Here is a 17,377-nt window from a genome sequence, read left to right on the forward strand (position 1 = left end):
TTTAGAACAGGTCAGCGGGCTACTCATCTGGTCCTTACGGGCTACCTGGTGCCCACGGGCACCGCGTTGGTGACCCCTGGCGTAATGAGATATAAATCCACGCACCCTCAAAATGTCAATTTCACTCATTTATTAACAAAACTGTCCCACATTAATATAAGGATAACAAATTAAAGGAAACATAGTGTTTGTTTCACAACACCTCAGTCACCTTTCATTAAGCATATCTCGATTTATAACTGTGGCTATCATAAGATATTAAATTTAATTGAATTATATTTATATAGCGCTTTTCTCTGGTGACTCAAAGCGCTTTACATAGTGACACCCAATATCTAAGTTACATTTAAACCAGTGTGGGTGGCACTGGGAGCAGGTGGGTAAGGTGTCTTGCCCAAGGACACAACGGCAGTGACTAGGATGGCACAAGCGGGAATCGAACCTGCAACCCTCAAGTTGTTGGCACGGCCGCTCTACCAACCGAGCTATGCCGCCCCATGTTGGATTTCCTTTTTGCATACTTTGCAGCAGGCTACATGTTGATTTGGTCCACGTTTAATCCAAAGTTTGTATTTGTCATTTTCCATCCAATGTTAAAGGAGAACATTATCACAATCTCAGAAGGGTTAAAACCAATAAAAATCAGTTCCCAGTGGCTTATTTTATTTTTCAAAGTTTTTTTCAAAATTTTACCCATCATGGAATATCCTGAAAAAAGGCTTTAAAATGCCTGATTTTCGCTATCTGTAAATCCACCGTCTATTTTCCTGTGACGTCACATAGTGACGCCAATACAAACAAACATGGCGGATAGCACAGCACGATATAGCGACATTAGCTCGGATTCAGACTCGGATTTCAGCGGCTTAAGCGATTCAACAGATTACGCATGTATTGAAATGGATGGTTGGAGTGTGGAGGCAGAAAGCAAAAAGTAAATTGAAGAAGAAACTGAAGCTATTGAGCGAATAGCTATTGAAGCTATTCGGCCATCGCCTTCTAACCGACGATTGCATCTCTGGATCACTGGAGCAACTTAAATCCGTCGATTGGTAAGTGTTTGTTTGGCATTAAATGTGGGTGGAAGAAAAGGCCGGATGCAAACATAGCTACAAATGTACATACAGCTAGCCTAAATAGCATGTTAATATCGATTAGCTGGCAGTCATGCCGTGACCAAATATGTCTGATCAGCACATAAGTCAATAACATCAACAAAACTCACCTTTGTGATTTCGTTGACTTTATTGTGGGAAATGCATCTGCTTTGAAAGTCGCAGGATATCCACACATCTCTGTCGTAGCATCGCTATCGTCGGTAAAATGTGCAGAACAAACGAGGGACTTTTTGCATCTTTTGACACTGGTGCAACTTGAATCCGTCGATTGGTGTGTGTTTGTTTGGCATGAAATGTGGGTGGAGGGAAAGGCTGGATTCAAATATAGCTACAAATGAGGCATAACGATGCAATATGTACATACAGTTAGCCTTAATAGCATGTTATCACACTCCACGTAAATCAACTTGAATCCGTCCCTGATGGTGTTGTTACACCCTCCGACAACACACCGACGAGGCATGATGTCTCCAAGATACGGAAAACAGTCGAAAAAACTGAAAATAACAGAGCTAATTTGACTTATGTGTGTAATGTGTTTGAGAAAATGGTGGATTTCTTCCCATTGTAACGTCACGGGTGAAAGGTCATCGCTCCGACAGCGAACAATTGAAAGGCGTTTAGATCGCCAAATTCACCCTTTTAGAGTTCGGAAATTAGTTAAAAAAAACATATGGTCTTTTTTCTGCAACATCAAGGTATATATTGACGCTTACATAGGTCTGGTGATAATGTTCCCCTTTAATTAAAACGACAACATGATGGACCGATGCACCACTGTCCAGAGCTGTATATACATGACAACAACCTAATGTAAGGGCTCGTGCAAAACCTGCAGATCAAGCATGTAGCTTTCATTTTTAAGGAAAAATATTGATTTTTTTTTTCCATTTTAGAATTAGCCTATTGAGTCAGACATAGAAATATGAAGAACATTTCCAAGCATTTACAAGCACTTCACCCCAAATTCAAGCCTTTTTCAAACCTTGAAAACACAACATTAAAATCCAAGCATTTTCAAGGTTTTTTAGCACCCGTACGAACCCTGCATGACTTTTTCCAATTTAAGATGTAAAAGGCACGACTCGGAGGTACCTTGGTGTGTCTCGGCGCCTTTGCTCTCACTGATGACCACTGCTGCTCCTGATTGCAGGAACTCGATGACCCCGAAGGGATCGTCATTCCTCCTCACCGTGACGTTGACCTCCGTGTGGCTGCCGAGGTGACTGGGCGGACTGCTGTGGCTGCTAAGTACCACCAAGAAAGTCTCGTCCAGCTGAGAAAACACAACAAGGCATTTGAGGAATTAAAAAACATTTACGACAACTTTTTAAAAAAATCCAAATTATTTTGCTTTTTATCAATTTGGTGTTAAGTGTTTTTTTATTTTGTATAGTTTCACTAGAGTACGGGTCAGCAACCCATGGCTCTTGGGTTCGAATCTGACATGGTAGGCTGTTCAGTGTATAAAAATAAATATTAACGATGAATTAAAAATATAAATACGTACTTAAACAACTAATATGTGCAAAGCCAATCAATAATAGCGCAGTGTTGAAAAAAGCAAAGCAAAAAGATGACGTAAACATGAGTTAGTACATTCACAGTGATAAATTAGTTCCAGAGTCATCCCACAGCGTTCAAAATAGCACCAAGTAAAAATATACATACGTTTTAGGTTGAAACATTAAAAATTAGCCAAAATGCTAACATAAAACATTCTCAAAGTTTTTAAATTTTTTGTGTTTCTTGCATTGAACAAAAAGAGCAAAAATGTCTACCAAGTCAAAGTCCTGGTGGGTTAATAACACTTGGCAAATAAAGCCGATTCGGATTTGTTATAAGAAAAGGGAAGAGTTTGGGAACAACAGCAACTCAGTCACCGAGTGGTAGGCCATTTAACTAACAGAGATGGGTCAGCGGAGTAATTATGGTGTGGGGTCGTTTTTCAGGAGTTGGGCATCGGCCTCACCAATGTGCTTTTGGAAGAATGGTCGAAAAATTCCTATAAACACACTCCGCAACATTGTGGACAGCCTTCCTAACCCTATATGGCACTTCAAATTCATATGTGAGTTAAAGGCCAACTGAAATGAGATTTTCTTATTCAAACAGGGATAGCAGGTCCATTCTATGTGTCATACTTGATCATTTCGCGATATTGCCATATTTTTGCTGAAAGGATTTAGTAGAGAACATCGGTGATAAAGTTTGCAACTTTTGGTCGCTAATAAACAAGCCTTGCCTTTACCGGAAGTAACAGCCGATATGGAAGTGACGTCACCGGTGTGAGGGCTCCTCACATCTGCACATTGATTACAATCATAGACACCAGCAGCGCGAGCCATTCCGACCGAGAAAGCGACAATTTCCCCATTAATTTGAGCGAAGATGAAAGATTCGTGGATGAGGAAAGTTAGAGTGAAGCACTAGAAAAAGAAAAAAAAGGCGAGTGCAGTGGGAGCGATTCAGATGTTATTAGACACATTTACTAGGATAATTCTGGAAAATCCCTTATCTGCTTATTGTGTTAATAGTGTTTTAGCGGGATTATAAAGTCATACCTGAAAGTCGGAAGGGTGCGGTGACCGCCAGTGTCTCTGAGAGAATTAAACTAATGGAGGAGCCAAGATGACAGCTGCTGCCCAAGTCTCCGGTAAGAGCCGACTTAATATCACAATTTCCTCCTCCAAAAACTTGCTGGGTGACATGTGGTAGAGAAACATGTTCGCTAAAGCTTGACAACAAACAAAGAAACACCGGCAGTGTTTCGGTTGCTGAAGGCAGCTGCAATCCACCGCTTTCCACCAACAGCATTCTTCTTTAGAGTCTCCATTATTAATTGAACAAATTGCAAAAGATTCAGCAACACAGATGTCCAAAATACTGTAGAAATATGCGATGAAAAGAGACGACTTGTAGCCGTGAAGTAAAGTGAATTATATTTATATAGCGCTTTTTCTCTAGTGACTCAAAGCGCTTTACATAGTGAAACCCAACATCTAAGTTACATTTTAAACCAGTGTGGGTAGCACTGGGAGCGGTTGGGTAAAGTGTCTTGCCCAAGGACACAACGGCAGTGACTAAGATGGTGGAAGCGGGGATCGAACCTGCAACCCTCAAGTTGCTGGCACGGCCGCTCTACCAACCGAGCTATACCGCCGTAAGTGGTGCTGGGCTAAAAATGTCCGCTCAACCACTAATTTCACAAACATGCGTCATCATTCCGCGACGTTTTCAACAAGAAACTCCGCGGGAAATTTAAAATTGTAATTTAGTAAACTAAAAAGGCCGTATTGGCATGTGTTGCAATGTTAATATTTCATCATTGATATATAAACTATCAGACTGTAGTGGGTTTCAGTAGGCCTTTAAGACATGTGACCAAATACTTTTGGCAATATATGGTCTCTCCATGCATGACACCAAGACCCACTCGCGTGAGTGTCAAATGTTGCATCCCTGAACGCGACAAAAAGGACTCTCTTGGGAGTCTTACCTCGGGCACGCCGTCGGGCTTTGCCACCAGGGCCACCACCGCCTCTCTCTCGCCAGGTTTGAACTCCAAGATGCCCGTCGAGCCGTAGAATTCTGTGTTGCCTGCAGGCATGACAGTGTAGCGCAGCAGTTGTTTCAGCAGCTGTCCCTGAGCTCTGACCACGTGGAGCTCCACTGCTTCGCCCTCCTGGACGGTGACATGCTTACAGTCAGAGGCACTCGGAAAAGACAGAGGTATCACATGAAATATTTCAATGGTATTCTCTTTGGCTTACGTTGAGCAGCCATGGACCTCTGGAGGACGGCGAGAACTCAAAGACTCCCCCTGGGTCATCGTTTTCCATGATGACAATCTCCCTGCTTGTGTAGCCAGCTTTCAGGATCTGATTTTCAACATTACTCCTGCGACATGTTGATTATTGCATGTTAGTGATGCCACAAACATGCCACCAAAACCAAAATAATGTGATTTGGAATATTTCAAGTGAAGTGAATTATATTTATAAAGCGCTTTTCTCTAGTGACTCAAAGTGCTTTACATAGGGAAACACATCTAAGTTATATATATATATATATATATATATATATATATATATATATATGTATATATATATATATATATATATATATACATATATATATATATATATATACACATATACATATACACACATATACATATATATATATATATATACATATATATATATATGTGTATATATATATGCATATATACACACACACATACATATATATTTATATATATATACACACACACACACATACATATATATATATATATTTATATATATATATATGTATACATATACATATATATATACATACATACACATATATATATATATATACATATACATACATACATATATATGTGTGTGTGTATATATGTATATATATATATATATATATATATATATATAAATATATATATATATCTATACACACATACACATATTAGAATTATTATATTATTATGCAAAATATTATGATTAAGCATTTTTGGTGTGTTGTATATATGTATATATATATATATATATATATATATATATACATACACACACAAATATGTTGGTTATGTACTGACAAAACAAATGTATATAGTTGGTTGTTATAAAAAATGAATAAATACATTACTAAAATAAATGATTAAAGACAAAAAATTACCAAAAAATATTTTAAAATAAATAAATAAACGTTATCAAAATGAGTGTAGTTCCTTGTCATTTTCATTTTGTTAAGTATTTCTCAATAGAAAAACAGTTGCAGACCCCTAATAATGAAGTGGGTTTTATCCGATTAATAAGTCCATAAGAGACAGGGCAGGAATTTGTTGAGTCTTCACTGCACTGTCCTTTGGGGGGAATATCAAAGCAAGCCAGGGAAAACAATTCAAATTTGGAATTTTTGTTTTTGAATGAGTGAAAACAGATGTGAACTTTTCACTCTATTTGTCTATTTCTGTCCTCAAATTCATCATACTTCACCATGCAGACCAGACAGCTTCTCCAAGATCTTGTCTGATTTGCAATTTAGTCCAAAATCACAAAATGTATTCTCTTAATTTGGCTATCGTAGCTGGTAGTGAGTCATGACAACCTGTGAGCGCCGGTTATTTGTAGAAAACTAGGTTTTGAACAACTCATGAATGACTCACACATTACTAGTAGTTGTGTCATTATGTCCTCGATGCCGTAAGAGATTGGGATGTACTATGTAAAATATATCGGAACGTTAACGCCCTCTAGGTGTCGGTTTGAATGTTGCAGACAGCTCCTTTGTTTGATTACATAAATAATTGCTAGCTAGTGATAGAGACGAAGAGAAAAAGAGCCGGAGCCAAGACAGGTTAATTAGAGGCAAACAAGACAGAATGAAGCACTCCAAACAGCCAATCACAGCCAAGCCAACAACATGCATGCAAACTGGAGCATCTTAAAAAAGGGCAAACAATCAAGCCTGGTTAAATTGGAATGAATCAACTGAAGAGGATTCTCTGTTGACTACTTTCTTTTGGATTCTCCGGTTTTCACACCGCCAGAGAATTCCCCCCACTCCAACACCACTCATCCCCCACAGCAGCCAAAGACCCCAGGAATCCTGAAGTAGACCCTTCTCGGGAAAACAACACACTGATTCACGCCGGACAAAAGGCCCGGGTTCACTCCACTCTCTACTTACCCAAAGTATACTATAAAGCGTGCAGTCTCCACCCTGCAGAGATGGGTACTCATCAGAACATCCACTAACAAAGAATGCTAAACCAAAAGTGTCAACGGCTGCTTTTTAACCGTGAGGAAATATTAAGAATCTTTTCTAGGGGTGCACAAACAAATCGATTCACATCCGGATTACGATTCCTAACATTCCGGATCATCTATATCAGGAGTGTCAAACTTGAGGGTCAAATCGCAATTATTATTATTTGCACTTTTAACATCAAATAATATACAGTGGGGCAAAAAAGTATTTAGTCAGCCACCGACTGTGCAAGTTCTCCCTCTTAAAATGATGACAGAGGTCTGTAATTTTCATCATAGGTACACTTCGACTGTGAGAGACAGAACTTGAAAAAAAAAATCCAGGAATTCACATTGTAGGAATTTTAAAGAATTTATTTGTAAATTATGATGGAAAATAAGTATTTGGTCAACCATTCAAAGCTCTCACTGATGGAAAGAGGTTTTGGCTCAAAATCTGACGATACATGGCCCCATTCATTCTTTCCTTAACACGGATCAGTCGTCCTGTCCCCTTAGCAGAAAAACAGCCCCAAAGCATGATGTTTCCACCCCCATGCTTCACAGTAGGTGTGGTGTTCTTGGGATGCAACTCAGTATTCTTCTTCCTCCAAACACGACGAGTTGAGTTTATACCAAAACGTTCTATTTTGGTTTCATCTGACCACATGACATTCTCCCAATCCTCTGCTGTATCATCCATGTATCCATTTTGGTATAAACTCAACTTGTCGTGTTTGGAGGAAGAAGAATACTGAGTTGCATCCCAAGAACACCATACCTACTGTGAAGCATGGGGGTGGAAACATCATGCTTTGGGGCTGTTTTTATGCTAAGAGGACATGACGATTAATTTGTGTTAAGGAAAGAATGAATGGGGCCATGTATCGTAATATTTTAGGACAAAACCTCCTTCCATCAGTGAGAGCTTTAAATGGTTGACCAAATACTTATTTTCCACCATAATTTACAAATAAATTCTTGAAAATTCCTACAATGTGAATTCCTGGTTTTTTTTTTCACATTCTGTCTCTCACAGTTGAAGTGTACTTATGATGAAAATTACAGACCTCTGTCATCATTTTAAGTGGGAGAACTTGCACAATCGGTGGCTGACTAAATACTTGTTTGCCCCACTGTATATCCAAAAACGTAGATGCATGTGCAAAAGTGCAATATATTAAGTCAAAGTTAAAGTACCAATGATTGTCACACACACACTAGGTGTGGTGAAAATTGTCCTCTGCATTTGACCCAACCCCTTGATCACCCCATAGGAGGTGAGGGGAGCAGTGGGCAGCAGCGGTACCGCGCCCGGGAATCATTTTTGGTGATTTAACCCCCAATTCTAACCCTTGATGCTGAGTGCCAAGCAGGGAGGTAACGGGTACCATTTTTATAGTCTTTGGTATGACTCGGCCGGGGTTTAATGAAGTAGCGAGCCTGAAGTTTCACACATGTCATCGAAATGAGTAGTCCCCAACCTTTTTGTAGCTGCGGACCGGTCAACGCTTGAAAATTTGTCCCATGGACCGGGGGGGGGGTTCAATTTATTTATTTATTTTTTTCTTCATAAAGAAATACAATCATGTGTGCTTACAGACTGTATCCCTGCAGACTGTATTGATCTATATTGATATATAATGTATATATTGTGTTTTTTTGTTGATTTAATAATAAAAACAAACAAAGAGGAAGGAATTTAAAACGTAAAAAGGTATATGTGTTTAAAAATCCTAAAATCATTTTTAAGGTTGTATTTTTTCTCTAAAATTGTCTTTCTGAAAGGTATAAGTGGCAAAGTAAAAAAATAAATGAATTTATTTAAACAAGTGAAGACCAAGTCTTTAAAATATTTTCTTGGATTTTCAAATTGTATTTTGAGTTTTGTCTCTCTTAGAATTAAAAATGTCGAGCAAAGCGAGACCAGCTTGCTAGTAAATAGATAACATTTAAAATATAGAGGCAGCTCACTGGTAAGTGCTGCTATTTGAGCTATTTTTAGAACAGGCCAGCGGGCGACTCATCTGGTCCTTACGGGCTACCTGGTGCCCGCGGGCACCGCGTTGGTGACCCCTGCTGTAGGCCATCCCCATGCAACCAAAAATAACTTGTAACTTGTTTTAAAAAGGTTTCATCATAATTATTAAAACAAATAATACACTGCGGGAATCGGTTTGAATCGAGAATTGACTCTGAATCGAATCGTCACCCCCAGGAATCGGATTGAATTGCTAGCCGCCCCAAAGACTCTCACCCCTAATCGTCTCCTACCTATCCAGGGTCAGCAGTAAGGTCTCGTTTACTTCCGGCGTGTCGTCGGCCATGACGGTGAGGTTGATGGCGGCGTCGCTCTGCCCGGACAGGAAGACAACAGAGCCGCTGAAGGGCGTCAGATCATCCGCTGTCAAGTCCGCACGGTTGGCTCCGATTGGCTTGAGACTCCACAACACGACAGCCTGACCGTCGGTGCCGTCACGCCGCAACGGGAGGCTCACCTGCAACGTAACGACGATATTATTCAAAGCATCCATCATGATTGTCTGTTCTGAGTTGTGATTCTTACAATGCTAACGTTGCTGTCCTCCGGTTCACGAATCACCACGCTGCTGTTACTCGTGAAACCGATTTCCCCGTTGGCAATGTCTGGGGTGACTGTCAGGGTGAGGTTGAGGGGTCCCTCAAACCTCGGGCTTTTGGGGGGAATCAGGGGAGTGATATCGACAAGGTCCAGTGAATTCAACTTTGGGAGAGAGCAGAAAGAAGGAGCATTAAGACAACAGTCAAACTAGAAATAAATAAGACATTTTTAAATATCAAATCAGTTTTAAAGTCTTTACGAACCACTCCATGGCACCAAAAAGCATTCATGAAGTTTAGTTCTTTTATGAATTTATTATGGGTCTACTGAAAATGTGAGCAAATCTGCTGGGTCAAAAGTATAAGTACAGCAATGTTAATATTTGCTTACATGTCCCTTGGCAAGTTTCACTGCAATAAGGCGCTTTTGGTAGTCATCCACAAGCTTCTGGTTGAATTTTGGACCACTCCTCTTGACAAAATTGGTGCAGTTCAACTAAAGGTTTTCTAACATGGACTTGTTTCTTCAGCATTGTCCACACCTTTAAGTCTGGACGTTGGGAAGGCCATTCTAAAACCTTAATTCTAGCCTGATTAATTCATTCCTTTACCACTTTTGACGTATGTTTGGAGATGTAGCAAAAGGTAGGAGTACTACCTTTTGCTACATCCAATCCCTGTGAGAGGTTTTTTTCTACTGTTGTTGCATAAAAACAAAGTACAGTTCCCATGTTAACATTGAGCAAGAGTTAAGAGCAATATCAAGTTTAAAACCCAGATCTGAAAAGATGTGCAGTGCAAAAAGGGCACATAGCAGCCACGAAATAGAAGCAGAATCGTTTCTTTTGTTGTTGGACATTTTCTGTGAACCGGGCAGAGTGATGGCAAATTGCATTGAAGTTCAATTTGTTGATATAAGACAAACAAATGCTGTAAAATAAGTTTGAAATAATTAGTAAAGGTAAATAGTGTTTCATGCTGGTTGTGGATGGGAGCAGAAATAGAGGAAGACAGAGAGATGAAATAAACAATTATTGGTGAACAGTGTAGTGGCAGGGAGCAGCTAGAGATCGTTCACTGTGGCAGAAACATGCTGAGGCTTTCGTCCAGCAGTGGACTGACAACAGCTGATGAGGATGAAATGGTGTTTCATAAAAATGCTCAAATTGATGTTTAGTAGTTCAAAAATGTTCCAGGCTTTGTTTATCGTTTCCCGGTTGGACTAAATCTGTGTTTCTTAACCATAGGGCTGGTGTCAATTGTTGGGCCGCCAAATAATGTTTCTCAGCCTCAGCGGTACTCAATCATAATTCACTTTTCCACCACTTGTGGCAGTAATGACCACATTGAACAAACAGAAGAAGTCGGCCGCTAAAGTCATAGAGGCGTTTCTTAAGCGCAAAAATTATGACTAAAGTGGTATAGCTGTATTTTCATTTGCACTTGAATTTTATTGACAGTTTATTTAAAAAACACGCTATTAGTACTTATTAGTTTAGCTCAAATGTATTTATTTCAGCACATACAATGAATTGCTACAGTTTGATCTTTTTACAGCCTTTGGTCAGATTGATAGAGAATTCCGTCCTTTTCTCACTTAATTGATGGCGGTCTTCTGGTACGTACAAAACATTTTCATCAGTTTTTATGAGACCCTTCTTTTTAGTGTATTTGATTATAATTTTTTTTGTAATCAACCTGGCCTAAGCCTGGATAATAATGGGTGTGATTAACACATTGTTTCATACCATTTGACAAAGTTTATCCTGTATGTGGATTAGAAATAATTATTGGACATGGTTAAAATCAAGAATAAGATAACTAATAATATTTGTGTGGAAAGCGGGCCCCTCTGTAGTGGAAAAATTGAGCCCTGAAGTCAAAAAGGTTAAGGACCCCTGGACTATATGTTCATGGAAAGTAAATGCAAATATGCATTTTCATCCATTCTGATAAAACTACAATATAAGCAATATTGCTGGAAATTGACTTGCTTTTAATGTCTGATTCTGGCAGCTCTGCCATTTTAGTGCTTTCAGATCTTACAGCTGCCTTTGATACAGTCGACCACACAATTCTTTTAGACCGCCTGAGAGACTGTGTGGGTGTCAGGGGGACTGCGTTAGCGTGGTTCAAATCTTACCTGTCTGAGAGGTCCTTCTCTGTCAGGCTGGGGGACGCCACCTCCTCTTCTGCCCCGCTTTACTGTGGTGTCCCCCAGGGATCTATTTTAGGCCCCATCCTGTTCGCTCTTTATCTCCTCCCTCTTGGAGATATTTATAAGAAACATGGAGTGTTTTATCACTTTTATGCAGATGACTGCCAAATTTATATGCCGATTTCAAAAAGCCACGGACCCCTGACACCCTTTCTTAACTGTCTATGGGACGTCAAGGCTTGGTTAGCCTAGAATTTTTTAATAATGAATGAGGGAAAAACGGAAATTTTAGTTTTTGGTCCGGCCCTCACTGACTTGGGACCATTGCAAAATGATGTGCGTCCCAAAGTCACCAGCCTTGGCGTCACTATAGACAGCGATTTTAAACTAGACAAACAAGTCAATGGCGTTTTAAAATCGTGTTTTTATCACCTTTGTCTTTTAGTAAAGGTTAAACCGTTTTTATCTTTTAACCTTTTTGAACAAGTCGTGCATGCTTTTATTTCAAGTCACCTGGACTACTGCAATGCACTTTATGCTGGCATTAGCCAAAAAGCTCTCTCCCGGTTGCAGTTAGTCCAGAACGCGGCAGCACGACTTTTAACAGGGGCCAGGAAACGCCAGCATATAACCCCAATTCTTCAGAGTTTGCACTGGCTCCCTGTTCATTTTAGAATTGATTTTAAAACATTGCTGTTTGTTTTTAAATCTTTACATGGACTGGCACCTCAATATATCTCGGACCTTATCCAAATTTACATTCCTGCGCGCGCTCTGAGGTCCGAGAGCCAGTTCCAGCTCGTGGTGCCCAAGACCAGACTTAAGACCAGGGGAGACGGGGCCTTCTCTGTGGTCGGCCCTAAGCTCTGGAACACTCTGCCGCTCCATGTTCAAACTGCTTCCACAGTGGAGTGTTTTAAGTCTCGTCTTAAGACCCACTTTTATTCTTTGGCTTTTAACACTACGTGAGTTGTGTGGTCCTCTGTTCTCTGTTGTCCTCTGTGTTTTTTATACACTTTGATTTCTATTTTACTGTTTTAATTGATTTTACCCTTTAAAATAGTTTTTAATCATATTTGTTTTTATATTGTTTTTATTGGTTTTATATTTATTTATTTTTTGTTTTTATTCAGTCATTGGTGCAGCATAATATATATATATATATACTTTTTATTTTTATTTTTATTTTATTTATTTTTTTTTTTTTTTAACAATTGTTTTTAACATGGCTGTGCAGCACTTTAGAAACGTTATTGTTGTTTAAATGTGCTATATAAATAAAGTGGATTGGATTGGATTGGAAATTGTGTACAAACCAAAAAAATCATAGTTCTTTTTAAAAAAGGAATACACCGATAAAACTAACAGGTAAGCAATGTTTACATTTGTTTGTATTTCAATGTTGCTGCATAAGTTATTTAAAAAAGGCACAAGCCACATAATCATTTGCCATATTCTGTGTTTTACAAATTTCACAGACTGAGCATTATTTAAATCAATGGTGTCCAAAGCTTTTTTTTTTTTTTTTTTTTTTTTTTTTGCAAAAACACTATCTAAAATAACATAAGCGAAATAAAAGAGCAAATAGGTGGAACGTAACAAGAAAACTTTGAAATATTGACACTAATAACACTAAACTGTAATGCAAAAAGAAAAAAATCAATGTTAAGAATTATTGACTTATTCAAGGCTCTGATTATATCACATCAAATATGCCACTTAGAAATATTTGGGGGGAAAATACTGCATATTATGTGTTTTTGCCGTATAAAAAGGGCATAAAACATAAAGAAAACATTTTTAAAAATGAGCATTGAAAGTAAAACATTTAACAGTATCGCATATTTTGGACAGTAAGTCGCGTTTTTTTTGTAGTTTGGCCGGGGGTGAGACTTGGCCAAACTATAAAAAAATAAAATAAAAATAAAAATAAAAATATATTTTTGGGGGGTTTCGCTGGACTGTGGAGAAGACTGCGACTAATAGTCCGAAAAATACGGTACACATTTAGTTCCCCCAAACCTTTAATGGGATTTCTTTTAAAAACCTGTCATTGCTCAAAAAATAATCATGAATTAAAACTAATATTGTAATGAATTATCGACCTATTAAATATTCCAACTCGTCCGTATCAAATATTCCACTAAGTTTTTTGAGGGACTTTTTTTTTTTTTTCAGAAAAATTGCATGTTTAGTGTTTCTTTCAACATTAGCAGAGTTTTCTCTGACAAAAAGGGCATACAACTTTTTTTTTTTTTTTTTTACTTTATTTAAACAGACAGATCCAAAGTTGAAGTAGATATTTAGGTGTTGAAAATAAAAAAATAAATAACATAGGACTTACTCTTAAAACTTTTATGACTTTTGGGTGCCCGGCACTTTTAAAGTTAGAGCCCCAATGGTTAAAAAAAAAAAAAAAAAATCTATATTTTGTATTTGTTTTGAAAATGAAAAATATCAAAATCGCCCCCGCATTCTTTGTTTTTGTTTTTTAGTGTGTGTGGCCCTCTGTGGAAAAAGTGTGGGCCCCCCTAGCTTAAATGTTACACATCGACTTAATAAACTCAACATGGAAATTGGTTTAAGTTGTTGCGGACGTTATCTCAGATCATTTTATTCATCTATTTTGATGATATGGTAATTATATAAATACAGTGTGCTGTACAAATGTTTAAGTTCCTAATTGGTATTTAATTTAGGGGGTTGTGAGAACATTTCTGTCCCTCACAGGGGTCATGACAGAAAATAACAGAGAAGCACTGCCTTATGTAACAGAAAAATGTGTGCATTTTTTTTTAGTTAAGATGAATTGTGTGGAGGTTTCCATGACAACAGATGTAAGTGCCATGCCAAAAACACTCACCCATGCATAAAACTTCAAATGGCTCTGATGTGCAAGAAGTGTCAATGAGGACATTTGATGAACGTTACCTGTATAAAGAAATGAGCTCCGTTCTGCAGAAAAGCGTCGTTCCTGATCGGCACCACGACACGGGCCGCACGTTCACCAGAGAAGACGACACTCACAGCCCTGCTCGTATTCAGAACCTGGTCTAGCGCCAGCGCGGGGTCGACTGGACCGGCGGGTATGTAGAGGGCCGTGAGACTCATTGACACTTGGCCCAGCGTGCCGCCTTCCCGCAGGAAGTGGAGTGACAGGAAACGGCCTTCGGGCTGGCTTTGGATGCTTTGCTCTCTTCCTGAGTCGAAGCCGAAGACCCCGTAGACGTCATCACTGTCCTGGATGTAAAACACCACCTGGAGAAAGGGTGGGGAAGATCAATACAAAGTGTCTTTTTGATAGCAAATCACTCAAATACAGTATATTCCCAAAAGTATTTGGCCACCCAACCAAATGATGAGAATCTGGTGTATAAAATCAAGCACTTGTGCATGAAGAACTTTTGGTAAAAATAGAACAAGAAATGACAGTGTTTAAAAACTGGTTTGATATGAATAAATTATCACTTAATATTGCTAAAACTAAATTTATGATATTTGGTACCAAAACCAATGAAGTAAATATTAAAATAAATGGAGATAAAATTGAGCGTGTCTTTGATACTAAGTTTTTGGGAGTTATAATTGACTATAAATTATCATGGAGACAACATGTAAATTATCTAAAAACAAAAATATCAAAAACACTTGGGGTTTTGTATAAAACTAAAGAATTACTTAATTATAATTCTTTGTTAACAATTTATTATACTTTGATACTTCCATACATGACATACTGTGTAGAACTCTGGGGAACCACTTTTATAACCATAATTAATGATATTGTTTTGCTGCAAAAAAAAGCTGTACGGCTAATAAACAAAGCAGGATATTATGACCATACCCATCCATTATTTGTTAAATCAAAACTTATGAAATTTCAAGATATTGTTTATAATAAAATAACACAGATAATGTTCAAAGCAAAAATAAATACTCTTCCAGAAGGAATTCAAAAATACTTCTCTCTACAGACCAGCAAATACAATCTAAGAGATGAATATAAGTTTATTTTACCAAAAGCAAGATTAGTTGTTAAACGTAGATGTTTATCTGTTCTCGGTGTTACTTTGTGGAATTCTGTTGTTAAAGAAATAAAAATGAGTGACTCAGTATTTAATTTCAAAAAGAACATGTCACAATGTATTTTAAAAAGTTATGTAAACTAGAAATTTATGTTTGTTTGGTTAAATGTTGTATTTAGAAGGTATGTATGTTTATCTATTTACAAAAAAGTGCATGTGTGTAAGTATATATTTTTGTATTGTTTGTTAAAGGGCAACTTAAATGTAAATGCTGAATGACTATATTTCTTTTTGTATTACAAAATTATTAGAAAAGGTAACTTAATTGAATGTAAAAAAAATGTATGTTGGGCATATAAGCTTTTTTGCTGTTTCAGTCATGTTATTCATTCTTGAATCGTGATCCATGTTTGAATATGTTTTTGTTAGACTGAAAATAAACTGAAACTGAAACTGAAACTGAAGAATGTGTCTGCTAACATTTGTGAAAGAATGGGCCGCTTTTTCCAGCGTGGAACTGTCATAGGATGCCACCTGTGCAACAAATCCAGTCGTGAAATGTCCTCGCTCGTAAATATTCCAAAGTCAACTTTCGGCTTTATTATAAGAAAATGGAAGAGTTTGGGAACAGCAGCAACTCAGCCACAAAGTGGTAGACCACGTAAACTGACAGAGAAGTGCATAGTGCAAAGACTTTCTGCCCAGTCAGTTGCTACAGAGCTCCAAACTTCATGTGAACTTCCAATCAGCCCACGTACAGTACGCAGAGAGATTCATGGAATGGGTTTCCATGGCCGAGCAGCTGCATCTGAGCTATAGATCACCAAGTCCAATGCAAAGCGTCGGATGCAGTGGTGTAAAGCAGTGGTCCCCAACCTTTTTGTATCCGCGGACCGGTCAACGCTTAATAATTTGTCCCGCGGCCCGGGGGAGGGGGGAGAGTCCTTTTTTTTTTTTTTCTTTGTCATGACAAAAGGGACATTTTTGTCATGAAAAAGGGAGGTTTTTGTGGTTGGTGCACTAATTGTAAGTGTATATTGTGTTTTTTATGTTGATTTTCTAAAAAAAAAATAATAATAATAATATATATATATATATATATATATATATATATATATATATATATATGTATATATATATATATATATATATTTATTTTTTATTATTATTTTTTTTGAATAAAATGAATAAAAAATTCTTCTGCGGCCCGGTACCAATCGTGGTTGAAGACCACTGGTGTAAAGCACGTCCTCACTGGACTCTAGAGCAGTGGTCCCCAACCACCGCCCGATTGGTACTGGACTGCAGAATAATTTTTTATTAATTTTTATTTTAAAAAAATAAAAAAAATAAAAAATAAAATAAACACATTTTATTAAATCAACATAAAAACACAATATACACTTACAATTAATGCACCAACCACAAAAACCTCCCTTTTTCATGATAAATAAATACATTTTAAAAAAAAGGATCCCCCCCCCCCCTTCTCCCGGGCCACGGGACAAATTATTAAGCGTTTACCGGTCCGCGGATACAAAAAGGTTGGGGACCACTGCGCTAGAGCAGTGGAGTCGCCTTCTGTGGAGTGATAAATCACGCTTTTCCATCTGGCAATCTGATGGACGACTCTGGGTTTAGAGATTGCCAGGAGAACGGTACATGTTGGACTGCATTGTGCAGAGTGTGAAATTTGGTGGAGGAGGAATTATGGTGTGGGGTTGGTTTTCAAGATCTGGG

The 17,377-nt window shown here is 38.1% G+C and overlaps 1 protein-coding gene across 1 annotated transcript in view; it reads right to left on the bottom strand.

The window, feature by feature from the left end:
* The window catches only part of adgrv1 (adhesion G protein-coupled receptor V1), a 469,843-nt gene that overhangs the window by 350,154 nt on the left and 102,312 nt on the right, over positions 1–17,377 (bottom strand). The window contains exons 10-15 of the mRNA XM_061897509.1: positions 14,544–14,870; positions 9,441–9,617; positions 9,149–9,372; positions 4,892–5,018; positions 4,618–4,803; positions 2,214–2,394 (exon numbers count right to left, since the gene is read on the bottom strand). Of these exons, the coding sequence (XP_061753493.1) occupies positions 2,214–2,394; positions 4,618–4,803; positions 4,892–5,018; positions 9,149–9,372; positions 9,441–9,617; positions 14,544–14,870 (1,222 nt within the window). The remainder of the gene's footprint in view (positions 1–2,213; positions 2,395–4,617; positions 4,804–4,891; positions 5,019–9,148; positions 9,373–9,440; positions 9,618–14,543; positions 14,871–17,377) is intronic.

This window comes from Nerophis ophidion, linkage group LG01 (assembly GCF_033978795.1).
Source record: "Nerophis ophidion isolate RoL-2023_Sa linkage group LG01, RoL_Noph_v1.0, whole genome shotgun sequence".
In the NCBI taxonomy this organism is placed as follows: domain Eukaryota; kingdom Metazoa; phylum Chordata; class Actinopteri; order Syngnathiformes; family Syngnathidae; genus Nerophis; species Nerophis ophidion.